At 37.4% G+C, this 27,722-nt stretch overlaps 1 protein-coding gene across 3 annotated transcripts; it reads right to left on the minus strand.

Annotated features, from left to right (window-relative positions):
• Positions 1–1,112: 1,112 nt before the first annotated feature.
• On the minus strand, positions 1,113–27,722 carry PSMA3 (proteasome 20S subunit alpha 3). Of its 3 annotated transcripts, none has more exons than XM_054716028.1 (11): positions 27,594–27,721; positions 23,900–23,978; positions 17,308–17,426; positions 13,582–13,683; positions 13,426–13,499; positions 10,843–10,915; positions 9,953–10,018; positions 6,229–6,275; positions 3,038–3,105; positions 1,671–1,735; positions 1,113–1,254 (listed from the first exon to the last, which is right to left on the minus strand). In XM_054716028.1, the coding sequence occupies exons 1-11, from the start codon at positions 27,612–27,614 to the stop codon at positions 1,210–1,212; spliced, it is 759 nt and encodes a 252-aa protein (XP_054572003.1). In that variant the 5' UTR covers positions 27,615–27,721; the 3' UTR covers positions 1,113–1,209. The 3 variants fall into 3 exon arrangements, with proteins under 3 accessions (XP_054572003.1, XP_008137220.1, XP_027997463.1); XM_008138998.3 differs by having other exon boundaries at positions 17,308–17,431; positions 23,896–23,978; XM_028141662.2 differs by lacking the exon at positions 9,953–10,018 and having other exon boundaries at positions 17,308–17,431; positions 23,896–23,978; positions 27,594–27,722.

A 27,722-nucleotide genomic window follows, 5' to 3' on the forward strand; every position in this document is an offset into this window, starting at 1 on the left:
TACGGCATCCATACTGTTTTTCAGGTGGCTTAGCTACTCAAATATAGGTTTCTTTAGAATTACTCTTTTAAAAAGGGTTTTTAGCTATACTGATATGAATAAGAACATGTACTCACAGTATAGTAATAGGAGATCCATGTACTATACTTACTTTGGAAGTTTGGAAAAATAAAGAATGGCCATAGATTGGCTTAGGGATAGTCAGCTTATTATGTCTCTCTCACTATGTTTGGCCAAGGCCAACAGTGGTGTCATTCTGAATTAAATGTATGAGTTGTAAAATTAACAAATAATTTTATATAAAAGAAGCCATGGCAGTGACATTGGTTTTGGCTTGTTTGTATAGTAGTTAGCTATTCATGTATAATGATTTGCTATTTGAACTACACAGATGTTCAAAGTCCAGCAGCAGTACCCTGCTGCTAAACTCAGTGACTAGATTCCTACCTAGGAAAGCATGACAGTTGAATGTAGTGATACTGGCATGAGCCCAATAAAAGGTGCATACACCTGGATACTTGGCCTGAGTGAGTTCACATTGTTTCTTCCTGCTGTGAATGCTACTGTTCAGGTTATGACAATTGTTCTTATAGGGCACAATTCTGACTATTCCTCAGTAACGATTCTGCTTACAGAGCATTCCACAAATATTCTCATTTATTTTTTGGCATAAAATATGAGTATTTTTATATTAACTTTACAGATTGAGAAATTTTTTATGTGACAGAATAGCAACTTGTGGGTACTTAAATCCACTCCAATACATTCTTGACTCTCCTGAAACATCTTTCTTGTGTGTGTACACCTAGAGGTTAAAAGTGGCTGATGACCAACAGCCATTTCACTAAATACAAAACTGGGCAATGGCATCAATTAATTGCCTACTACCTTGATAGGTACTTTTTATACTTGATCTTAGCCAAACAGCCTAGAAGCAATGGTAGGTACTTTTTAAATCTGATTCCAAAGCCTTTATTTGCAGTATTTTAACTAAGAAATTTTTAAATAGGCATAAATCTATAATTTAATACTAAGTAAATATGTGCTCAAATACCCTCACCAATTTTGTCAAGCGGGTATTAAACCAAACATCAATGATTACAAGACAAAAATTTAATGAAAAATGGTCAGTGGTATTTAATAATTCAAGGAGCTAAATAGTTACATTGGGACTGTATTAGAAATTTAAGATAAATGCTGAAGTAAATGTTACATATTATCATCATCTGATTCATCTTCTTCCTTCAAAGATTCCTGTTAAGAGAAAAAGTGTTTAAAATAAATTTCTAATATTACAGTCACAACAACCTGAATCTAATTAGCCACTTACTAAAACACTTAATTGAAAAATTAACACTGGTTTAGAATAAGGCACCCAACTTAAAAAAAAAAAAAAAAGAGGATAATTATATATACCTTAGTCTAACATCAATTGACTTATTTTTGATAGAATAGAATACACACAGTATGAAAGTATTTAATGGCCTGAAAACCACTGCAATTTTCAAAGAATAAAATGGGAGAGGGGAGAGGTAGCGTAGAACCAGGGTAACTTTATCCCCCTTGAGGATAACGTAGAACATTTCTATCCTTAGTTCAACTCAACTTTCGTTATTTAATATGAATCAATTCTATGCTTATTTCCATGGAGTTTTCATGCAGTGACTTACCTTAGCATATTTCTCTGCCTCTTCCCTTATATCTTTTGGAACAATTTCATGTCTTCCTTTAGTTACTAGAAATTAAGCCATATATTCAAATGAATTAAAAACGAGGACTATATTGTGATTTGCAAGACTATGCAATCTACCCAATCCACAGGTATGGTCCATTTAAGGTTAATGTTGTAAAGTTGTACTTTGAATAAAACCAGATGCTTTGAACTCATTTTTATGTGTTTTCTCCACGGGAAATTAAATCTGTCCAAATTTAGCTTTTATGGAAACAGAATGAATTATACTGTGATAAATCTTGAGTATTCATTCATGGACAGCATGTATTCATTCATGGACAGCATGATTAATTTTTTTAAACTGGCCTTGAAGCTTCATGGTTACCAAGCTACAGAGAAAAACTTGTTTCTCAGTGATATTTTTTAAAAACATGAAATGGATGTTTCAAAAGTTAAACTAAATAATTCACAACTTTAGTCAATTATTAAGCAGAACTTTCCCTTCAAAAAGACTACTTGGTAAAGTTGTTCAGACTTCCCTTGTTCTGAACGCATTTTGGCAATACCTATTGCAATAGAACATATGCACATTTCATGACCCAGTAGTTCTACTCTTATGTAAACAATTGTACATGATATTCACAGCTGCAATATTCATTATAGAACAGAAACAGAACAAAATTGGAAAGAACCCAGACTGTCCAGCAACAGAAGTTGGATAAATTGTGGTATATTTAAACAACAGAACACTATACAGGCAAGGCAAATGAACAAATACTACTTAAAATACACAGCAACCCAAATGACCTACACAAATATAATGTTGAAGAAATCGGGGCAAAAGAATATATATTGTATCATTCCATTTATATAAAAACTTCGACAAGACTATGGTGTTAAAATTTAGGATAGTGGTTACTTTTGGGGAGAAGGTAGAAGACTGACTTCAAGAAGGCCTAAGGGGTGATCTGGGGGCTAGTCTAGTTTTTTCATACTTTTTAAATTTTACAATTTTAATTTATTTTAGAGAGAGAAACATCGATTTTTGTTCCACTGGCTTATATATTCATTGGTTCCTTCTTGTATGTGCCCTGACAAGGTATTGAACCCGCAACAACTTTGGTGTATCAGGGCAATGTTCTAACCAACTGAGCTATCCAAGGAGGGGGGTGGGAGGAGGAAGGCTAGTCTATTTGTTGACCAGAGCAGTGGTTATAAGACTGTATCCATATTGTAATAATTTGTCAATTCATTTGTCATTTGTATACATATATATGTCATTAACAAATTATTTTTTAAAAAGTCACCCAGTGGTAAATTAGGTTTGGTACAGACAACTTGAAAGAATGCATAAAAATAACTTACTTTCACCAACCCAGCTGAGCTCCAGTTCAAAAGCTTTATCCTTAACTTCATCATGTACTATGTAAATTCTAGAACAGAAAATAGAAAATTTTAACAATTAAAACATTGTAGTTAATGTACCGTCAGCACAAATTAGAATACCCATTGCTTGTATAAGTATAAAATGATACATATACCCATTATACATAATTTCTATTTATGAACACTAGAAAATACAACTAATTACACAGGATTGATAAACACTACAAGTGATTCAGTATACCTTCAAAATCCATGTTGTTTATCTTGATACAGTGTTTTAGTTAGAGACATAACTAAAAAGATCTCATAAGGAATACAAATGGGAAAAACCATTACCTGTGCCTTTTCAAGGTAATTTGTTTTCTTCATTAACTGATTATCTTTAAAATAAACTAATTTCTAAGTTTGCAATTATTAATGGTCTCTTCTCTCTGCAACTTCTTGGCTGGAATCATTGTAAACCCTTGTCCATTTTCCCCCCCCTGGCCTTCAAACTACAATACAGGCAGTCCTCGGGTTACGGTCAGACTCGTAGTTACATCGCCATCTCCTATTGATTTATAAAAAAAAAGTTCTGCCGAAACCGGTTTGGCTCAGTGGATAGAGCGTCGGTCTGCGGACTGAAAGGTCCCAGGTTCGATTCCAGTCAAGGGCATGTACACTGGTTGCGGGCACATCCCCAGTAGGAGGTGTGCAGGAGGCAGCTGGTCGATATTTCTCTCTCATCGATGTTTCTAGCTCTCTATCCCTCTCCCTTCCTCTCTGTAAAAAATCAATAAAATATATTTAAAAAAAAAAGTTCTGTCATTTTGACATATGTACATATGTGTTTTATATTTTTTATTATTTACTGTATTTACCACAAGTAAAGGTCAGGAATTGTTATCTTTTAAATTTTTTTGACTTCCACTTCATTACTGCTGTGTGTGTGCTCCATGTGAGTGACAATAGGTGCTTATGTAGGTGGGTTCTGACTTAAGGCGAAAATCACATAGGAACGGATCTCCCACGTAACCCAAGGACCTACTGTACATGCCAAATTATAGCAAACAAGGAGGTACTGTCACATAACATTAAAGTAAAAGTATCAAAAAATTAAGCATCAGAGCAAAGCTTTTGTATTTTATACTTTGTACAACCTTACACACTTTACTAATCCCTTGCTATAATATAAGGAATCATGTTAATTTTTCTGAAACCAATAAAAGATAAGTAGTGCTGCAAAAGGGATGGCTTTTCTGCATGGAACTAATTAGTGTCTGCTGTTACACCTAAACATAAAAGGGCTGATTTCCAGAAGCACTTCTCAATGGAGGAAATTGAGTTTATCATGTTAAACTTACAATGCATGGCTCAGTGGTTGAGCAGCAACCTGTGAACCAGTAAGTCACAGTTCGATCCCCAGTGTGGGGCATGCAGGAGGCAGCCGATCAATGATTCTCATCATTGATGTTTATCTCTCTCCCTGAAATCAATAAAAATTTATTTTTGAAAAACCTGTTAGAATGTAATTATAATGAGAATTTTTTAAAGGTGGGTTCTGCTTCTTCACAAGTGGAAAGGGAAGGGTATGATAAAAAAAGGAGGGGGCGAATGAGTGATGGAGAATTAGTACTTTCAAATACTTTTGCCATTTTAATATTTTATTTACAAAAACTCAGTTTAAGAGAGATTAAGGGTACTATTTAGTACACTTATATTAATAAAGCGTTCTCTAGCCCTAGCCGGTTTGGCTCGGTGGATACAGTGTTGGCCTGCAGACTGAAGGGTCCTGGGTTCAATTCCGGTCAAGTATCTTGGTGTCAGGTCCCCTGGCCCTGGTCAGGGTGAGCAGGAGGCAACCAATCGATGTTTCTCTCTGTCTCTCCCTCTCCCCTCCACTCTCAAAATCAATGGGAAAATATCTTACGGTGAGGATTAACAACAAAAAATAATAAAAGAGCTCTCTAGGACTTTTCCCCTTGCATGTATTATTAAATGTAAAACCTAAGACATTTATACAAAGAGCTGACTGACTAGACAATGTTCATGTGGAATAGTTATAGAGATGCTGTGAATTCTCTGGAGTATTGTTTATGACTTTAAAATATGAAAAGTTGACTTCAAACTAACATTTTATTGGACTTTTTGAAATATTCAGATGCTTGCATTCCCTGATCAGGGATGGGGAACCTTTTTTCTGCCAAGGGCCATTTGGATATTTATACCATCATTTACTTAATACAACTCATTTAATATAAATTTATGTTGCTATGAAAAAAGCTAGATTTATTGAATTTTGAGTCCCGCCTGCAGCTGCCTTGGCAGGGCCAGACCAAATGATTTTGCAGGTCTAATACAGTCCGAGGACCAGAGGTTCCACACCCTTGATCTAGGAGAATTATGAATTATGAAGCACTGTCACTCAGGTTTACTGGCTTTGTTATTACTTACTATTAACTATTACTTAGCAACCTACTCTGTACCTATAAATGAATCATTTCAAGCTTTCTTCAATTGTTTTTAAATGTTTGAAATATTGCTCTCCTCATCTTCTTAAAAGAACTTTTATAACTGACATTATCTTACTGAAAGAAATGAGCCAACTTTGCCCTAGCTGGTTTGGCTCAGTGGATAGAGCATTGGCCTGCGGACTGAAAGGTCCCAGGTTCAATTCCAGTCAAGGGCATGTACCTTGGTTGCGGGCACATCCCCAGTAGGAGGTGTGCAGGAGGCAGCTGATCGATGTTTCTAACTCTCTCTCCCCCCTTCCTCTCTGTAAAAAATCAATAAAATAATTTTTTTTAAAAAGAAATGAGCCAAATTAATGAATCACATATAGAAATAATTAGCTGTAAACTGAAAATAAAGTTTGTAAATTAAGATTACTATTATTGGGAATTTTGACATTTGGGAAGTTGGGAACTATGAAATGAAATCCCCAGAGGTCCACTATATCCTCCTACCCTTGAATTATGTCACCTGAACAGGAGTTTATTTTGTCAAAAGCTAGTTTTTCTCCATTCCATTAATTATCACGTAAAATATGAATATTGTCTTCCTTAATTCTCCTTCAAATATTAAATTCACCCAAAAATTATGCAGTTATCTTCAAACAAAACAGCCTTTTTGAATTAATGGTTGTGATAAAGTGAAAGATTTTTGTTAATGGTAAGGAAATTTCAACTTACATTTTTGCAACTTCTTTAACAACATCACGGCAAGTCATTTCTTTCATCTACAAAAAATAAAATATATATTCAGTAAGTTATGAGTTAAAAGAACACTTTCCACTTGTGTAACTATTTTAAGATTCTTTTCATAACCCATGCTTTTGTGATATATTCTCAGATATAAAACTAAGAAAAATAATATCCCTAAAAGACGAGAGCCTAAATTTCTTGATTCATTTTAATGTTTTTAAATTATTATGCCAAAACTGATATTCTTAATGACCCTAATCTGGGGACCACTAATTTTGTTATAAGTATTAAAATTTATAAAAATCCAAACCCCTTTGCCCTAACTGGTTTGGCTCCATGGCTATAGCGTCAACCTGTGGACTGAAGGGTCTCAAGTTTGATTCCGGTCAAGGGCACATGCCCGGGTTGTGGGCTCGATCCCTAGTAGGGGGCGGGCAGAAGGCAGCTGATCAATGATTCTGTCATCACTGATATTTCTCTCTCTCTCCGTTCCTCTCTGAAATCAATAAAGATACATTTTAAAAGACAGTGGTTATTTTAAAAAAAATCCACACCCCTTTCTGAGTCTATTATTCACAGGCAGACCCTGATGTTTAAAAGACTGTACATAAGATCCACATAAATGATTAAGAAAAATTGTCCCTTACATGACGAAAATGCAAAATGTTGGGGAAAACTGAAGAACGAAGAGTTGAGTGGGTTCCTAGAACATAGCTGGATTAGGTTTGATTTTGCAGAAGAAAAATGGAATGCACAAGATAAGATCAAAAACACGTTTGAGCAAACGTTCGTATTCTGGATATGTTCGGGAGGATAGAAATGGTAAAAGATAAAAAGTGTTCATAAAGCAGTGCAGACTTGAGGTAATTCAATTACTTTATCTCTAAACTAGATTCATTAGTATTTTACTTTTGGCATTTATTTAGGTTTGGTTTTTTTAAAATATATTTATTCATTTTTTTACAGAGAGGAAGGGAGAGGATTAGACAGAAACATCGATGAGAGAGAAACATCGATCAGCTGCCTCCTGCACACACCCCCACTGGGGATGTGCCCGCAACCAAGGTACATGGCCTTGACTGGAATCAAACCTGGGACCCCTCAGTCCGCAGGCTGACGCTCTATCCACTGAGCCAAACCGGTCAGGGCTTATTTAGGTTTTAAACATGCTCTGTGCCTGCACAGCCATCTGAGGAAGCAGGAACAACAAAAATCATAATCTATAATAAAAGTGTAATATGCTAATTAGTGTGGACAGCTGAACGACCTTCCAGGTGAAGCTTTGTGCGAGGGCCAAGCCCCTTGCACGAATTTTGTGCATCAGGCCTCTAGTACAACTATAAAAGCAATGGCATGGGTTCTTCAAAAAATTAGTATTGGGTGCAGGGGGAGGATTTAAATTATAAGAGATAGAAAACAAATTCAGTGTGTGAACCTTAATTATGGCTTGAAAAAGTTACAAATGACATTGTTGAGATTAATGAGGCAACTCTATGTACTGAACATTAGATAAGGGTAATAATGGTATTCTAAAGAGATGCATGCTGAAGCAGTTAGGGATGCAATGTCATAATGTTGGCAATTTTTGTTTCAAACCATTTAGAAAAATAGCATACAAATTGGAAAATATTAACTGCAATCTAGATGCAGATATTGTACTATTCATATCTTTTCTGATGTTTTTATTTTTTATGTAAAATTAGGGGTGAAATAAAATAAAGGATCTTTATAATTTTTCCTTATGGGTTAAATTCTGTATTTGCTAAATTATTATATAAAGGCAAACTTGAACACATGTGAAAAGCCACATTTTATTTTTTAAATATGTTACTGATTTCAGATAGGAAGGGAGAGGAAGAGATAGATATAAACATCAATGATGAGAGAGAATATTGATTGGCTGTCTCCTGTACGCCCCCCACTGGGATGGAGCCTGGGACCATTCAGTCCGCAGGCCAATGTTCTATCCACTGAGCCAAACTGGCTAGGGCAAAAGCCACATTTTAAATGACATATTTTTACATATATTCGTGAAGTTTTTATCTCATAAAATAATAATTTTGGTAAACAACAACAGAAGAAAAAGAGGGCAAAGCAATGATGGAGAGTGGTGGTTGGCCAACTTCTGTAAAGGACCCAACAGTAAGTATTTTTGACTTTATGGACTTTGGTCTCGATTCCAACTATCAAACTCTATTGTTGTAGTATGAAAGTAGCCATAGACTGAATGTGGCTGTGTTCCCATAAAACTGTGAAAAGTAGGAACCATAGTTTGTTGACCTGATTTAGAGCATCTTTTTGTCATTTAGGTATACATGTTCCTGAGGTGAAGAGATCTTTCTCAATTCCTTGCTAGGATTTAACCTCAGAAAGACAAAAAGATACTTGACTATTCTAAATACTCTCTTCAAATTTCTACACAATAATAAGGAAAGATGAAAGCAAAAGGGAAATGAGTAGAAGACAGGATCTTAGTGCTACATCAGGAAGTGTGTGATGGAAAAGAACATTGGTCTAAGAGTCATAAGGTCTAGAAACTATTCATAACCAATGTAATTCCATGATTCTAGCCAGTGTATTTAACCCAGGATTGTGCTTGGGCTAAGTGATGCCTAAGGTCCTTTTGTCAATTTTATTAAAACACCAGACATGATCCTAGCCAGTTTGGCTCAGTGGATAGAGCATCGGCCTGAGGACCAAAGGATCCCAGATTCGATTCTGGTCAAGGGCACATACCTTGGTTGCAGGCTCCTCCCTAGTCAGGGCTCCTGCAAGAGGCAACCCAATCGATGTGTTTCTCTCACATCAATGTTTCTCTGTCTTTCCCTCTCTCTCCCACTCTCCCTAAAAATCAATGGAAAATATCCTCAGGTGAGGATTAACAACAACAAAACAAAAAACATCAAACATGAATTAGGTTTTATATGTCTAGAACGTGGCATTAAATTTTAAGCACTAAAAAGATGTTCTAGAGCCTGGCCTTAAATACGTTGAATGAGTAAAGCCAAGTTCTGCATTAATATTAAATGTATATGAAATTTTTTCTCACTGTAATTTACCAAAATACTGTTAAGTCATATATATGCCTGCCTTTTCGGGACCTTTCTGATAAGCAATAAAGAGCTGGTAATATTGTTTCAATATTAAGTTGATCAAATTGGCTAAAAGGAAAACCAACAAACTTTTAAGAAAACTTTTTTACACTAAAGATGAATTTCTGCTTCTTGGGGGTAGAAAAAGTGGGTAGTTCGAACAGGACAGAGTTTCATGCCTTAATTTAGGTAGGAACAAAGGAAAGAAAAGCACTGGAGCAGTCACACTCTTAAGGTAAGACATCCACAGATAAAAGTGCTCCAGAGAAGAAAGAAATGACAGAATAAAACACCCAGGTTCTCAACCTAAGAAGGCTCATAGGGTTCCATGAATGGCCTTGAAGGGTTTTGTGAAATGACATGATACTTTGTATTTTTCTGGATTAAGGGTTTACAATAAGCAGATACCAAAATCATAAAGGGATCCATGACACAATTCCACAAGTAATATGTTACCAGCTTTCCTATTCAGCTACTTAGCAGCTTCAATAAGTTCTGCTCAAAACAGCAAACCATACTATATACTAGTACTTGGTAGAAAAGGTTTAGTTTGTGGTGATAAAACTTCATTACATGAGAATAATGTTATAGCAAAAATTCAAGCATTATGTATTACCTACCTGAAGCTTTTCTATTTCTGTCTTCGCAGCTTGTTTGGCCTTGCCAATAGCACAGCCCCAATAACCCTATTTAAAAAGCACACACCAAAATATATGCATATGTATATATTCAATTAATATACTATTATAAATCATTGATAACTACTGTTTATATTTAAAGGTTAATGAAAGAATGTTAAGACTTTCAAAAGGAAGTCTGCAGAAATACAGTCAAACACATTCTAAGGAACACCAAGGGGCTCAAAATATTTAAAACACCAAACTTACTTCTAAAAGTTTGAATATGGGTTATTTTTAATACAGGTATATCCAAATAAAAACAAATATGTATATTTCATGAACTAGAGACATTTTTGAGAGTAGGAATGAAATTTTTTTTTAGCATTATAACAATGAAAAAAGTTACTTCTGAATTTCCTATGAGTTCTATACTCTAAACCATAATTCTTTATTATTCCTATTATAGTTTATTTTTTAAATTAAAGAATGTCCATTTATACTTGCATGTAATGACAAAATATAAAATATTTTTTAAGTTTAAAAAAATCTCAGAAGATGGTGAAAGGTCAAAGAAATCCCATTTAAAGTCCTTTTTTTAAAAGGGAAAATATATGCAGTCTTAAAACACTGCTACTTCTTATAGTAATAAAGAAAATACCACATATTCAAAATTTTATGTTCGCATCGCAGTTTTTATAAGCAGCATACTGAAAACTACAAATCTTTCCTCTGCCTCATATCCATAGGTTATTATTATTAATGCTAAACAAAATGTTACATTCCTTGAATGAATTTTAAAAAAACTTTATGTAATCTAAATATATGATTTCAATGTTAACAATATACAATTAAACTAAAAATAGAATTCCATATGATTCAAAATTACTCACGTATGAAACACCCGATGGGTCAATCATGTAGAGTTGTGCACCATCATTCACACTGTAAGACCCTAACATGAAACTTCATAAAAAGAAATTAATTGTTTAAACCACAGTTCTTAATACCAGAAAAGTATTTTAAAAACACAGCAATAAAAATTTAGTTGTACTTTCTAAGATAAACTACTTATATACATATAACTCATTATACACTTTAATAAGGTAGTTTTAATAAAAACTAGTATATTTTTGAAACTGTTCAAAATTCATGGGCTTTGTTTGATTAGTATTAAACTTTCTGCCCTGGCTGGTTTGGCTCAGTGGATAAAGAGTCGGCCTGCGGACTGAAGGGTCCCAGGTTCGATTCCAGTCAGGGGCACATGCCTGGGTTGCAGGCTCAATCCCCAGTGCGGGGCGTGCAGGAGGCAGTCGATCAATGGTTCTCATCATTGATGTTTCTACCTCTCTCTCTCTCCCTCTCCCTTCCTCTCTGAAACCAAAAAAATATATATTTAAAAAAAAACAAAAAACTTTCTGATGAAATTTTCCTGGGAGGACAACAGTTTAGACAAAGGAGTAACGATAGATGGAATACCAATAAGAGGAACCAATAGGTGAAAACATAAATATGAAAAAAGCCAAGGTGACAAAATTCCTGATGTGAATACACTGAATCTACCTCAAGCTCTTGTTCCTTCATTTTGGGGGGCTAGCCCTCATATTGCTCCAATTAGCCAGATTAGCTCAGTGCATTTTTATATGTTCAATAAATTAAAATTGGGCTATGAAACAATCATATCAATTACTGATTTTCTGAAATTGTAATTTCTTTCCTTTCCCTTAAGAAGTAGAAAAGAAACCAGCCTCATCTTATATATCATTTAATGTACAGAATATCTTAACAGCCACCAGTCCAATTCCCACCACTAGCATCATACCCTTCCATTTTCCACATGGCTATGAGATTTATCTTGCAGAGTATATAACTGACTGTCATTATTTTAAAGCCCTTCAATGTTTTTTTTAGTATGGAGCAAACTTCTGTATAATCTGACCCCTTCCTATATCTTTAATATCATATAAATACAGTCTACATAATAAGGATGCTTGAGTACCTCCACATTATCTGAAATGCCCGTGTAGTTTCATACTAGTCCCTTTGCTTAAGATACCCTTATCAATCCCACTACATCTCACATCCTCCTTTCCTTGCCAACACTCCAGAAAGAGAACATTTCCTAACTGGTGCCCCACTATACATACCTTTATCATATCACTTCTAAAATTATATCAATGATGACACACTTATCTTTCTGCCTCCCCATTCCTCCACACTGGCTGGGCTGACTTTATTTTTTAAATATATTTTTACTGATTTCAGAGAGAGAGAAAGAGAGAGAGAGAGAGAGAGAGAGAGAGAGAAACATCAATGATGAGAGAGAATCATTGATTGGCTGCCTCCTGCACATCCCCTACTGGGGATCAAGCTCACAACCTGGGCATGTGTCCTTGGCCGGAATAGAACTTGGGACCCTTCAGTTGGCAGGATGACGCTCTATCCACTAAATCTAACCGGCTAGGGCTGACTTGTTTATTTTTTTAAAAGTTATAAACTAGGGGGAGCTGAAAGGGGTCAATGGGGGGGAGGGGGACATATGTAAAAATTTCAACAATATTTTTTTAAAAGTTATAAACATCTTTTTAAGGGAAATCTAGAGCCATGACAGATCTCTGAGAAGTTGTATTTGAATATTTATATCTAAGCCACATTTGAATATATACTCTAGGTCTTGATGAAACTAAATCCCAGCTTGCCCCAAAAATAAAAATACCAGCATTCCACCTTAACAACAAGAAACTGAAACTAACAGCAACTTAAAATGTATTTTTGTATGCACTCATTACTGACTACTAAACTCCCAAGTATACAGATGGAAATTAATGAGAAAACTAAGGTGTCAGTATAGTTGGCTACTAATAATGGTAACACAGAATATCAGTTTGCAGTTTCCTGGGAATGTCAGGATCTAACATCAGAGAATGCTTTTTTGTTTTATTGAAAAATAATTAACATACACCTCTGTATCAAAGTTTTAGATGTACAGCATGATGATTTGATTTACAGAAACGGTGAAATGATTACCACAATAGGTTTAGTTAACACCCATCATCTCATATAAGTACAGTAAAGAGAAAAAAATTTTCTCCTTGTAATGAGAACTCTTAGGATTTACTCTCAACTTTTCTAAGTATCATACAGTAGTGTTAACTATAGTCATAAGGCTGTACATTACATCCCTAGTGCTTATTTATCTTATAACTGGAAGTTTATACCTTTAGACCAAACCACCTTCCTCTAGAGATTTTGTTATAGTCAAAATTATTACTATGAGTTCTATGTTTCATCATCAGTTCAACTCTGTATAGTGTTTTTCACTATTCAAAGGTTTTATTTTTATGCATAATGTATTCAATCACTGCCCTAATACCTCTTAGTATAGCTCATATTTTTAAGGTATAAAAGGCTAAAATACTGGGAAAAACAGATACCTATAGTACAGATCTGAGTATATAAATCAGAAAATTTCATACCTGCAGCCAAAAGGTCTAACAGCACTGTAGAGTGTATATGCGTGTACATACATGGCCACTCTGTCTGCAAGATGCTGGGAGAAGGGAGGAAAACAAGAGCTTATCAATGAACCTCTATTACTGTTCAAAAGCCTCCCCAACATGTTATCAACTTACTTTTAGTGGAATGTTATAGCCAAAGTTAGATCTAAAGTTGGAAGCTTCTTCTCTTGCAATGTCTGCTAAAGAACGAGCATCTGCCAACAAACCTGCTACTGCCTGAAAGAAGTAAGTACCAATTTAATAGATATAACGATCATAAGTCAGGGGAAGTACATAATTATTGTAGGCTTTTAAAATATTTAATAAGCATCACCACTAAAAATAAGGTTTTTTTGTTTAAAGGTCTTCAAAAGACATTCTGGCCTTTTGATGCTTGATATGGGATTACAATTTAGAAATTTACTACGTGTGACTTTATTGCTTTTTCCAATGATCACATTCTGAATGATTATTTCTATAATAAATCCTCCACTTCATTATAAAGATTAAAACAACAACAAAAATAATAAAACTTTTGGTCTTGGTAAGGAATGACCTTTTCTTTATTTAAAGCAGTTTTATGTTCAAAAAGTTATTAGAAGTTTTTATCTAAACAGCACAACCTCAAATCTCCTTTCAGCCTATTGACTAATAAGTTGCTATGCCAAACCAAAACTTGACAAGCCTCATATCTTCCAAGATTAGTGGTTTACAACTGCAGTTACCAAACCAAGTACTGAGATAGCGTACAGCACTGCAATGAACTCTCAAGAGCTGTGAAGTTTAGGGGAAACATTTGTCAAAGCAGTTCACAGTTTCAACATCAAATCATTCTACACTCCTTTCAATACATCAAATCACTGAGAAGCTGGGTTGCTCTAATAAAAAATAAGTACTGTGCAAAAATCAATGTGTAGCCGAAACCGGTTTGGCTCAGTGGATAGAGCGTCGGCCTGCGGACTGAAAGGTTCCGGGTTCGATTCCGGTCAAGGGCATGTACCTTGGTTGCGGGCACATCCCCGGTGGGGGTTGTGCAGGAGGCAGCTGGTCGATGTTTCTCTCACATCGATGTTTCTAGCTCTCTATGCCTCTCCCTTCCTCTCTGTAAAAAATAAGTTCTGTGCAAAAATCAACGTGTAACAGGAAATGAGGAGGGCAGCAAGTAATCTGATTCCAAACTTTAGAAGTTATACAGTTCACATTAATTGTGATTGTTTAAAAATTAAAATATACATAATCCTTTCATTCTATGTGTCATTTTTTTATAGCTACTTAAGTTTTTAGGACATAAGCATGTAAGTTGTTTGGACCTAAATACATAATAAATAGAACCACTGGGTATTTCATGAGAAGACATGAAAAAAAAAAAATACTGGGACATAGGTACTAGGAACCAAAAAAGTCTGGAAAATGCTTGTTTAGAAAATTTGCAGAATTTATAATTTTTAATAGCCTTTTATCCACTGCTACCTACTAATAGTAATAATGATGAAAATTCCTAACACATATTGAGCACTCATTACATGCTAATTAACCTTTTATATAACTATTTTCAACCTTGCCAACAAATGTATAAGGTAGGTAGGTACTATTATCACCTCAGTTTTGCAGGTGAGGAAAATAGTGTTTTTAGAGTGACTTTCCAAAGGTTACCCAGCCAGTAAATTTTATTATTTAAGTCATCCATTGCTTTGGAGAAAGCTTATTGTAAATTCAAATCACTTGAAGATGACGATTGTGGAAACAAAACATTAATCCTTCATTGTTCCTAATCCCCTTCAATGTCTAATGTTTTGCCAATTTCTGGCTATAAGAAATGCCATCAGTTTCCTGGCTTTAAATAACAAATGGAAAAATTTGAAAATTCTAGGATAACCATTTTTCATCACCAAAGTGCCTATAAGCATATATTATTTTTTAAAAAATACCCTGACCTAAAGTATTTTTTACTAAGTGAACGAGTGCCTAATTTACTAGTTCCCCTCCTATCAGCAAGATTATAACATGGCAAGTTTCATCAAAACGTATTAGTTTCATTGGCAATAATAAATTTGTTCAGGGGAGAAAAATATTCAGAAAAAACAATGATCTGAAAGGTAAAAAAAATTTTTACCTGTAGCTTTATGTTTAACTGGTTATATTTACCAGTCCTTTTTTGTGTTTGTGTGTAACACATCTCATTTGGAAATACCAAAGCTAATAGCAGAGTGAGTGTGTTCTATAGGATCTCACCCTGCAAAATGGGTCCTGGTGTGTAACATGTAGGCCATGCAAACCCAAAAGTCTGAATCCCAGCTTCTATCTTGACCAGTTATAGAGATCTATTTTCTCACCTGTAAAAATGGGATTAGAGCCCTAGCCATTTTGGCTCAGTCGGTTATCAGCCCACCAACTGATGGGTCTCAAGTTCAATTCCGGTCAAGGGCACGCACTTGAATTGCAAGCTCAATCCCTGACCCTCTGGCCCCCGTTGGGGCATGTGCAGGAGGCAACCAATCGAGGTGTCTTTCTCACATCAATGTTTCTTTCTGTCCCCCCCCCCCCCCCTCTTCCATTCTCTCTAAAAAAAATAAATTAGTCCTAGCTGGTTTGGCTCAGTGGATAAAGAGTCGGCCTGCGAACTGAAAGGTTCAATTCCAATCAAGGGCACATGCCCGGGTTGTGGGCTCGATCCCCAGTGGGGGGACTTACAGGAGGCAGCCAATCCATGATTCTCTCTCATCATTAATGTTTCCATCTCTCTCTCCCTCTCCCTTCCTCCCTGAAATCAATAAAAATACATTTTTTTAAAAATTAAAGAAAAATCAATGGGAAATTACCCTCTAGTGAGGATTAACAAAAAAAGAGAAAAAATGGGATTAGTATTACTTTCCCTGGGTTGTCAGGATTAAAGACAATAACTTATGTAAAGAGCCTCTAGTATAGTGCCCAGAACACAGGTTTTCTCTTTTCTTCCTAGCCTTTTCAGTAAACAGGGTTAGAATCTTTCTTTCCTTTTTTTAGGTTGTTACTGAAGAAAGTCCGACATTCATATAGGATGACACCAGTATAAACCAGTAATGTATTTATGATTTGCCTTGCAACTGTGCAAACCAGTCATTAGATACTAGCTGCATGAAAAAACTTAAAAACAGTGATGCCTATGAAACTATTAAAAAAGATGTGTTCACTTTTCCTTTCATTAAACATCCTTTCCTGGTGCTCTACCTTCCTATAAAGGTATATGCTATCTAATAATATATTCAGTATGACAGTGATCTCCACAAGGATATGCCTTCATCGGTGATCTATGCTGCCAACATCTCTTTCTTTCTTTCTTTTTTAAATCCTCATCCTAAGATATTTTTTCAATTTATCTTTAGAGACAGAATGGAAGTGAGGGAAGCGGGGGGGAGAGGGAGAGAGGGAGAGAGAGAAAGAGGGAGAAAGAAACATCAATGTGAGAGAGAAACATTGACTGGCTGCCTCTCAAACTGAAGCTGGGGATCAAACCTGCAACTGAGTTACGTGTCCTTGACCAGAACTGAACCCGTTACCCTGCAGTCCACAGGTTGACTCTCTAACCACTGACCAAAACAGGCCAGAGCCCAACTTCTCTTTTCTACACATATTTCTCACCCCTCTCCCCTCCCCTTTTTCTTAAGGCAACTTGGTTTTTCATATCTATTTCCAATCAAGTTATGAGAACTGTTCACAAACCAGTAACTCTCTGTTGATTTCTGTGGCTGCTCTCTAATCTGTTTCTACCTCAATGCTAAAGTAATAAATGGGTACTTTTAATCACATCTTAATATATTCCAATCAGTTACTTTACAAGAAACTGGACAAGGCAGAAGGAAACATTTTAAAATGTGAACTTACCATTCCAACATGCCGATCAACATTAAAAAGTCGTTTGTTGGACCCTTCTTCATAAAGTTTAGAAAGGACTAATTTTTCCACACCAAAGACAACACCATCTTTACATCTGATTCCAATAGCTGTACTGAAACAAGCACAAGAAAATCAAAATTTTTTAATGAAGTTCATAAACACAAAAATAGGTAACATTTAGTTTTTAAAAACATGTCAAGTACTTTAAAACACATATGAAAACTAAAAAGGGTATGCTACCTAAAGTGTAGTAAATTATAGCCATATAAATGAATATCATGTGACCAAAAAATCTATATTATGACATAAAAGGATATTAAAACATAAGTGAAAAAAGATGCCAACAAAATATGTACAACATGGTAATGTCTGGCATATGATAGCCATATTATAACAAATGTTGACTAAATTCATGTCTATTAAGAGTGGTACATTATATGCATTGAAGAAACAGGCTATACACAAGCTAAAAAGTTAACAGTGACTAACTTGGGTGGATAGATTATAATTCTTTTTCTTTGCTTTTTCTGCACTAACCATGTACTGCTTATAATCCTAATATAAAAAAACCCAGGGTCTGTAACATCCAATATGACCAAAGGCTTGACCAAGCGGAAGTCAGTGCTGGGTTGCCATGGTGACCCAGCACTGACTGCCAAGGGGGCTGTGGATCAGGCCCAGAGAGAGGCCTGGGGAGAGAGAAGCAGGGTCTGATCCGTAGCCTCCATGGCAGCTGTTGATCAGCACTTGCCTCTCTCTTTTGCTCCGGGCCTGGACAGCAGCCATGCCTCTCTTTCTCTTTGGCCTCTGCTGGGGCTGCTGATCAGCCCCGCTTCTCTGATCAGGCCCACTGACTGGCATAGAAACCGACTAACCAGAACCAAGTCTGGGTGAAGTGTGAGGAGCCAATGGCTGCCTAGGAGGAAGAGCTTTTGATGCTGACTGGCATAGAAACCGACCAATCAGAACCTAATCTGGGTGAACTGCAAAGACAGAACCTAAGGTGGGGGCTGAGGAGGGGTTTTAAAGGCAACAGCTGTTTGGTGTAAGGTGTAAGAGAGCGGTTCAATTTTTTAATGACCAGTTTAACAGTATAGTGCATATGGCTGGCTATCAGTCCAGATATAGGGATTATGTATTTCTGTCTGCCAAGAGCATCTCCTCCTGATGAAAAAGGCTTTTGCCCCCCATTTAAGCAATCCTATGTATATAATCTATCTATTCTACTAAAAGGGTAATAGGCTAATTAGCCAGGTCAACCGGCCATCTTCCGGACATCCGACTTCCTTCCAGACAAAGCCATGGTGGTGGGGGCAGAGACAGAGGCTGTTAGGGGCGATCAGGCTGGCAGGGGAGGGCCGTTGAGGGCGAGATCAGGCAGGCAGGGGAGGGCTGTTGGGGGCAACCAGGCTGGCAGGGGAGGGCAGTTGGGGGCGAGATCAGTCTGGCAAGGGAGGGCAGTTAGGGACGATCAGGCAGGCAGGCAGGTGAGTGGTTAAGAGCCAGCGGTCCCAGATTGTGGTCAGACATCCCCCAAGGGGTCCCCAATTGAAGAGGATGCAGGCTGGGCTGAGGGAACCACCCCTCCCCCATCCCGTGCACGAATTTCATGCACCGGGCCACTAGTAAGTATATAAAAGAATAAAATATATGTTCTATACAACTGTTTAAAACAAGATAGATCTTGCCCAACCACAGTGGCTCAGTGGTTGAGCATAGACCTATGAACCAGGAGGTCACAGTTCCATTCCCACTCCAGGCCTCTGGGCAGCAGGCATGCAGGTGTGGAGTGGTGGGGCGGGATGCCTGCTATGAGGGGGAGGGTGGGGGGCAGAGGGAGCTACAGGAGCGGCGCTCCAGCCGGAGCGAAGACTGAAGGCGGCGGCCAGAGTGAAGGCCTGGGTCCCGGGTGCCGGTGGAAAACTGTAGACAGTAGCCAGAGGAAGGAAGGCCTATTGCACAAATCTTTGTGCAGCGGGCCTCCAGTTTTTAAATAACATTCATTTAAATATTTTATGGTAACATGCAAATGTGTTTATTATTGTTCTTTTGAGTGATTTAATATTTTTAATTGTTTTAAAATCTAACATGGTAAATATTAATAGGACCAATAACCTGCATAAATAAAAGCTCTTTAGGGTCACAGTAAATATGGATAGAACCTATAGCCTACATAAAAAATGCTTTGAGGTCCTAATTATAACGGGGTCTGGACACCAAAATTCTGTGTACATTTTTGTTCTAAGCAATCTAATCCTTATGTTATATTTCACAATTTTTCTTTCATATTATGATTCCTCAATGAGGCTCAAGAGGAAGATTACAGTTTAACCTTTTGCATATCACATTCTAAGGGTATAAAATTAAGATCATGGTATATATATCATAATACAGTACTTTTACGTATTAACTTATGTCATTAATTAATTTGGTAGTTCCTATACTTAGCAGGTACTCAAAAATATTTGACTTTTAAATTTTCAAGATTAAATTTCTTTCTTTAAAAAAACTGATCATCATTCAATGCATAATATAATCTTACATCAATTTATTTAAATAAATGGTTAAATGTTTTCTAACGATTAGTTTATAGGCCAGATTAAGAAAAAATTAATATACAATCTAATTTTTCTAATTTTCACTTTTGTTCCCACACAGCACTTAAAAGATTTTCCAAATGATTTTTACATAAATTTCATTCTTATTATTAGTTATGTGAGTAGTTAGGGTAAATGTCTACACCTAACATTCATAAGACTGTAGTAACCCTACCTGATATCACTATTTCTTCCTAGCAGCTAGGAAGAAAATTCACATCTTGTTTTTTAAAGATATTTTTTTAATTTAATGATTTTGAGAGAGAGAGAGAGAGAGGGGGAAGTGAGAGAGAAGCATCAGTTTCTTGTTCCACTTATTTATGCATTAATTGGTTGCTTCTTGTATGTGCCCTGACCATGGATCAAACACCCAACCTTGGCCTATGGGGAGGATGCTCTAACCAACTGAGCTATCTTCCAGCCAGGGTAGAAAATTCACATTTTGTGATCCTCATCCAACATTCTATCATATCAGGTTATATAGATCCCTTTAAAAGAAGAACTTTGCGTATTTTTTCTTTATGCAGATAAAGACATCATTTATAATATTTCAATTTTTAAAAATTCTAATTTTATTTAAATGTAACTGTTTTAAATCATATTTAGAAATACTTAATAGAAAACCAATTATTAAATATAGCCCCATAGCCTAGCCTCAATTTTCTGGGTTACAGATGGTTTCAAATGTATTTCCAGTTTTTCTTACTTGATACTTCTCTTACCATTTTTCACACTAATGAAAGTGCAAGAATGCAAAAGAGGAAAAAAAATTGTAACTTCCTCAAGTCTTTCTCCAGCTCCCTAGTCTAAGAGCCAATCTTCCTTTATCAACAGGAAGAAAATGTGCCAACTTTTTTTTTAATTTGACTCTCTTCTGAACCCTACTAGGTGTACCAGTTAATAATGCGGATATTTTTCAATAAATGGAGTTACACATATGTTGATATATATGCAATTAGATATGTATGCTATTTTGTTGTATTGACAACAAGCTTCAAAACTCCATGTCAAATTTGCTGAAGGTGTTAACATCATAGATATTTTTACACTTAAAAATGTCGAATTTCGTGCCAAAAATAGAGCATTTGCGGGAAGTTTTAATTCGTTACTTTATTTTAAAGAAAAGTGCTGCTGAATACTTCGGGAAGCTTATGGTGAACATGCTTCATCTCAAGATACTTGTGGCCCTAACTAGTTTGGCTCACTGGATAGAGCGTCGGCATGTGGACTGAAGGGTCCCAGGTTCGATTCCAGTCAAGGGCATGTACCTAGGTTGCGCACACATCCCGAGTAGGGGGTGTGCAGGAAGCAGCTGATCGATGTTCCTAACTCTCTACCCTTTTCCCTTCCTCTCTGTAAAAAAAAAAAAATTAATAAAATATACTTAAAAAATAAAAGATACTTGTGAACACTGGTTTAAACACTTTAAAAGTGATGATTTCGATGTGAAAGACAAAGACGTTCAGGTCAACTGAAAAAGTTTGAAGACCAACAATTACGAGCATTATTGGATGAAGATGCATGTTAAACTCAAAAACAACTTGCAGAAAGATTAAACGTTGCTCAGCAAACAATTTCCAATCGTGTACAAGCAATGGGAAAGATTTTAAAGGAAGGAAAAATGGGTGCCACATCAACTGAATGAAAGACAAATAGAAAACCGAAAAGTTATCAGTAAAATGTTGCCTCAACACACGAAAGTCTTTTTTGCATTGAATTGTGACTGGCGATGACAAGTGGATTTATTTTGAGAATCCTAAATGTACAAAATCATGGGTTGATCCAGGTCCACCATCAACATCCACTGCAAGGCCAAATCACTTCGAAAGAAGACAATGCTCTGCGTTTGGTGGGATCAGGAAGGTGTGGTGTATTATGAGCTTCTAAAACTAGGTGAAACCGTTAATACTGATCGCTACCAACAACAAATAATCAATTTGAACCATCCTTTGATCATGAAACGACCAGAATGTGCCAGAAGACATGGCAAAGTAATTTTGCTTCATGATGACGAACCATCACACACTTCAAAACCAGTTAAAGACACGTTAAAAGATCTTGCCTGGGAAGTATTAACCCACCCGCTGTATTCACCAGACATTGCTCCTTCAGATTAACACTTGTTCTGATCGATGGCACACACACTTTCTGAGCAGCACTTGAAAACATACAAAGAAGTGGAAAACTGGGTTTCTGAATGGTTTGCCTCAAAACAAGAAAAGTTCTATTGGGACGGTATCCACAAATTACCTGAAAGATGGGGGAAATGTGTAGCTAGCGATGAACATTACTTTGAATAACGCACTTTTGATGTTTCTCTTGAAATTACCATGTTTTCTTTGATTACAAAATCTGATATTATTAACCAGTACACCTAGTATCAGGCTTTGTATACAATGACAAATACATTTTAGCCTAAATTCTTAACAGCTTTACTTCTATTACAGGATCAGATACCAACAACCTATAAATATACCAATGTATCTAATACAACACTTAAACACAAAATAAACTTTCAAATCCTATAATAGGACTTAAAATGTATTTTTGCTAAAATTTTTTTAAATATTTCATAAACCATTAGAAATCCACATACTTTCTTTCTAGTAGTCAGGAATAACTACTGAGGACATGCTAGGTGCTAGCACATGCAAAGACAAATAATAGTCTCCATAATCAGTATTAAAGATATTAGTACAAATTTGAGTAACTCAGTATTTGCATGTGGACTTTTCTAAAGCTCTACAAACATTTCCCTACTCCACCTCTACTCCAAAAGCTTTCATTATTATTTTTTATATTTTTTTTATTGATTTCAGAGAAGAAGAGAGAGGGAGAGACAGAGAGAAACATCAATGATGAGAGAGAATCATTGATTGGCTGCCTCCTGCACGCCCCACACTGGGGATTAAGCCCACAACCCAGGCATGTACCCTTGACAGGAATCGAACTCGGTACCCTTCAGTCTGCAGGCCAACACTCTTTCCACTGAGCCAAACTGGCTAGGGCTCATTATTATTTTAAAAACTGAGCTTAAACACCAACACCATTTGTTTAGTAGGCCTGAAAAAAAATTCTTTGAGATCTGAGTGAAATGCTATAATAAAAATTCATTTTTAAAAGTCCTTTAATTCTTCCCAAAGCTTCTTTAGATTCAAAAATACAATTAACATGTAACTATAACTGATACAATTTTTTCAATAAAAGATTCATAAAATTTGCCACGGGATCGTTTTAGTGCATTATTCTAAACAATAAAAGATAAACTAAAAGAGTCCAACAGAAAAGTATCTTAGTGATCATACACCTTTTGGAGTGTGGCAGCAGAATTTTTTAAAATCCCTGCAGAGAGGAACACATGACTAATGGCATAGGATATTTAAAAAACAAAGAAATACAAGTCAAAACCTAATTGCCAAAGAAAACAATGATATAAACCAGGAAATGGGCTAGCAAAGATGATAATGAATTTGGTTTTATACACCACACTAGAGGCCCAATGCACAAAGATTCGTGCAAGAATGAGCCTTCCTTCCCCTGGCTGCCAGCACCAACTTTGCTCTGGCAGGAGCTGCCTTTTCACATTCCCATGCTGCCCAGAGGCCCAGAGCATTCCGCACCACCCCCGGCTGCTAGGTACCTGCATATGCAAATTAACCTGCCATTTTTGTTGGGTTGATTTGCATACTCACTCCTGATTGGCTGGTGGGTGCCGCAAAGGTATGGTCAATAGCATGTTACTCTTTTATTAGGTAGATAGGTAGATTTGAGACATGGTAAAATGTCCAAATTGAAATATAGGACTAAGACTAATGAAATGATCTGGCCTAAAAAGAGATCTGAAAATGACTAATAAGTTGAGATTATTTTAGGACACATGTTTTGTACCAAAGTAAATGTAACAAAGGCTAAGCACTAAAAATACAGAAAAGGAGATATTTAATAATATGCTAATTTTAAATAAAACACCGTTTCTTACCTACTATTTTCAACAGCCTTCATAGCATATTCAACTTGAAAAACTCTTCCATCAGGAGAGAATGTAGAGGCTGACAGGTCATACTGGGAGGAAAAAAACAACAATAAGCCTATAATTATGTATCTTTGGCAATAATAACCTTACAATTTTTTTTCTAAACGGTTTACACATCAGAAATGTGTGTTCATTACAGTCCCCTCCCGGGTGGCCCTGCGCCTCTGCCTCTGCTCAGGTTAACGGCGTACCCTCTGGCCCTGGAGTCGGTCACCTAAATGATGACCGCTCGGGCTGTGTGCCTGGGGCGTGAGCAGTCCCCTGCCTGGCCCGTGGGTGTGGCCCATGGACTGCCTCTTGCCAGTCACACAGTTGCTCAAACCCCTCCCAATGACGCCAGCACGGGAAACCAGGCCTCTTGAAAGAGAACAAGATGAAAGAAGTCGCAGGCCACAGCGGGGACTGGGAGTCTGACCTTCTAGCACAGTCTCTCTGGCAAATTGTGTTGCCGGTGTGTGTGGGGGGTGTCCTGGGGGCTCGGTGACAGAGTGAGCCTGTTTCTGGGGCTGTGGCGTGTTTTCCCGAAACTCCAGGAAGGGTGGCGGCCTGAGCGGGTAGGGTAGGCCAGGCCTCTGCCCGGCAGAGCCCCCGTGTGCCCAGGCGTGGGGTCTGGCCACTTCCACCCCCACAGCTGCCCCCCACCCCCCACGGGCCACGCTGCCTTGCACTACAGCCCTCTAGTCTCAGGAATTCTCTTGCTACTTTTACTGTGTAAATAAAGCTTCCTGGTTTAATATAAAAAAAAAAAAGAAAGACTTTGCTTTATCATGTCAGAGCAGCAACAGAAGCTAAGGGAAAAGTAATACACTTTAGATTTCTGCTATTGGAAAGCAATAGATGGAAGTCCCAGATAAAAGCAACTTTTTTCCAATAAAACACAAAACTCCATTTTGTAATTACTATGGTATGGCAGAAATAGCACTGAAGTCAGAACATTTTAATTCATAACTGTGGCACTAAACAAACTGAAGAGCCTTAGACAAATCATTTAGCATTAAAACATGTAATAAGCATGTTAGTCACTATAAGGGAATATTAAGAATACTCATTCTTTAACTCATTCATTTCAAATCAGACCAGGCACAAATCTGATGTTGGAAATACCCAGAAAAAAAGACTATAATGAGCCCTGGCCAGTGTGGCTCTGTTGGTTGAACGTTGCCCCATGCACCAAAAGGTCTCTGGTCAGGGCACATGCACAGGTGAATACGGGAGACAACAGATCTCTCTCTCTCTCTCTCTCTCTCTCTCTCTCTCTCTCTCTAAAATCAATAAAAACATTTTTTTTTTAAAAAAAAAGGACTATAATGAAAATAAAACAGATTGAAGGAATAGGAATAACTATTACAGACTACCTGATCAGGAAAGGTCTTGCTGGGACAGTTAGTTATATTTAGTTATTTAGACTGTCACACAGTCGTAACTAGACATTTAGGATACGGAGGAGCCATCCTCGCATTTGGCCTAAAGACCAGAAGGTAGAAATAAGCCTAGCACAATCCAGGAAAAGAAATAAGGCCACTGCGTCTTGAGCACTAAGTGGTAGAGAGAAAACTATATCAGAGATATGTGGGGATAAACTATACTGCCCATGCCTTAACCGGTTTGGCTCAGTGGATAGAGCGTCGGCCTGCGGACTCAAGGGTCCCAGGTTCGATTCGGACAAGGGCATGTACCTTGGTTGCCGGCACATACCCAGTAGGGAGTGTGCAGGAGGCAGCTGATCAAGGTTTCTCTCTCATTGATGTTTCTAGCTCTCTATCCCTCTCCCTTCCTCTCTGTAAAAAATAAATAAAATATATTTAAAAAAAAACAAAACTATACTGCCTTCCAGGCTGGAGTAAGAAGTTTATATTTTATTCTAAATGCAATAGGAAGTCATGGGAATATAAACGGGGGGAGGGGGGTGTGTGTGTGTGTGTGTGTGTGTGTGTGTGTGATATAATCTAATTTTTAAAAAAATCATCTGAAAAATGAATTGCAGTGGGAACAAGAGTGGAAGCAGAGATCAGATATTCCAAAGGTGGTACTTCGACTAGAGAAAAAAAACGGAAAGCAATCTCTTTTGAGGGTAGAGAACCTCCTCCCTCCCCCCACAACAAAACCCTACTAATGGATTGGCTCTAGGAGTAAAGTAAAAAAAAAATAAAAAATTAAAGATGAATCAGATTTTTTTCATTTGAGCAACTAGAGCGCGACCATTCACTGAGCTGAAGATTGTAGGAGATGCAAATAGGAAGTAAAAAATAAACTAAAGGTGAACCATACTTTTTTTTTTTTTTTCACTTGAGCAACTAGAACTGGGCCATTCACTGAAGACTCAAGATTGAAAGAGATGCAAAATGGCAAGAAAACCCAGAGCTCTACTTTGGACATGTAGTTTGAAATGCCTGTTAAACAATCAAGTGGAGAGAAATGTCAAGTAGACAGGTCTTATTAGAAGTGCTAACAGGAGATGAGCCCTCCACAGTGGTGCTTCCTGATGTGTTAAACGAAGATTCTTCACTCTACCACTATAACAACAAAAGGTTATATTATCAAGTGTTTTCACAGGGTTTGGAGAATGAAACACTACCAATCGAAAGTAATATTAATGCAGTTGCAAAGTCAATTTGCTACAATATGCATTACTAAGCAACTAGTAGTCCTAAAACAAAAAAAAAGGCAAACTTTAGCATCACATAACCAAATGGAATAAACCATTCCAAACATAAGCTGCCTATTACCAAACTCGGAAAACCAGTACTTGGGTTTAATGCTGAGTATCAAAATCCTGTGAACTGTAGAATTTGATGAACTCAGAAACCCCATTATTCAACGCCTTCATGCAAACAACCAATCTGTATTTCTAAACAAAACTATATTTTCTATATGGAGAAATACATAAAAGGGGTAAGCAAATGACTGCATATATGCAGTACGTGTAACAAGAAGTTAGCCGAACAAGTCCAACTTCAAAACCCTCAACAGTCTTGTCTATGAAAAAGGTCAGAAGCGGTGAGGTCCCTTAGCTAATAATTCCAATGTTTGCAGTAGTGTACTAAGTACTCTGTACAGGAAAAGCTGGGACAAAGGAAAAACGTAAAGGATCCTTCAGATTTCACTTTTCAGACCATTTTCCTTATTAGTTCTGTCCCGATAGAGTTCCCAAAGAAGCATACGGAGCGATCGCTCCACTCGGAGGGAAGATGGAGAAGGCCCCGTGAGTCAGCAGCACCCTAGCAACTGCATAGGAACTGTCCACGGAAAGCGGCGTCTCAGATCTTGGAACCACAAGCCGCCTTGCCTCGGTGGTTCTCAAGAGGGGCTGACGCCCAAACCCTTCCCACTGGCTCAGGCCCCACGAGTTTCCACTTTCGGTTTCCCTGAGAGGGTCAAGCAAGTGACTCAGCAATCCGAAGCGGCTCCAAATCTCACGGCGGCGCCGCCAGGCCCGCCACACCTGAGCTGCAGAGCTTCAGGTCACCGTCACCGCAGGCTCCGGCCTAGAAATAAGCGTGTGGGAAGGACAACTGGAAGCGGCCCGCTCGGCCGAAAGCAGTCCCAGTGCACCCCGAACTGGCGCACCCTAAGCGGCCTGCCCGAGCTCCCTTCAACGCGAATCCTCTGACTAAGACTATCACACCGAGAGATAACGAACTCACCCCGGTGCCGATCGAGCTCATCCTGCTAAAAATCAGCGGAACGTGTAGGGCTTCAGGGCCGAAAGCGCTCCCGCTACACCGCAGCACGCAGGCTAGTAACAGGCTCTCTCATTGGCTGATCTCTCGACC

Source organism: Eptesicus fuscus, chromosome 5 (genome assembly GCF_027574615.1).
Source record: "Eptesicus fuscus isolate TK198812 chromosome 5, DD_ASM_mEF_20220401, whole genome shotgun sequence".
NCBI classification, from domain to species: Eukaryota; Metazoa; Chordata; class Mammalia; order Chiroptera; family Vespertilionidae; genus Eptesicus; species Eptesicus fuscus.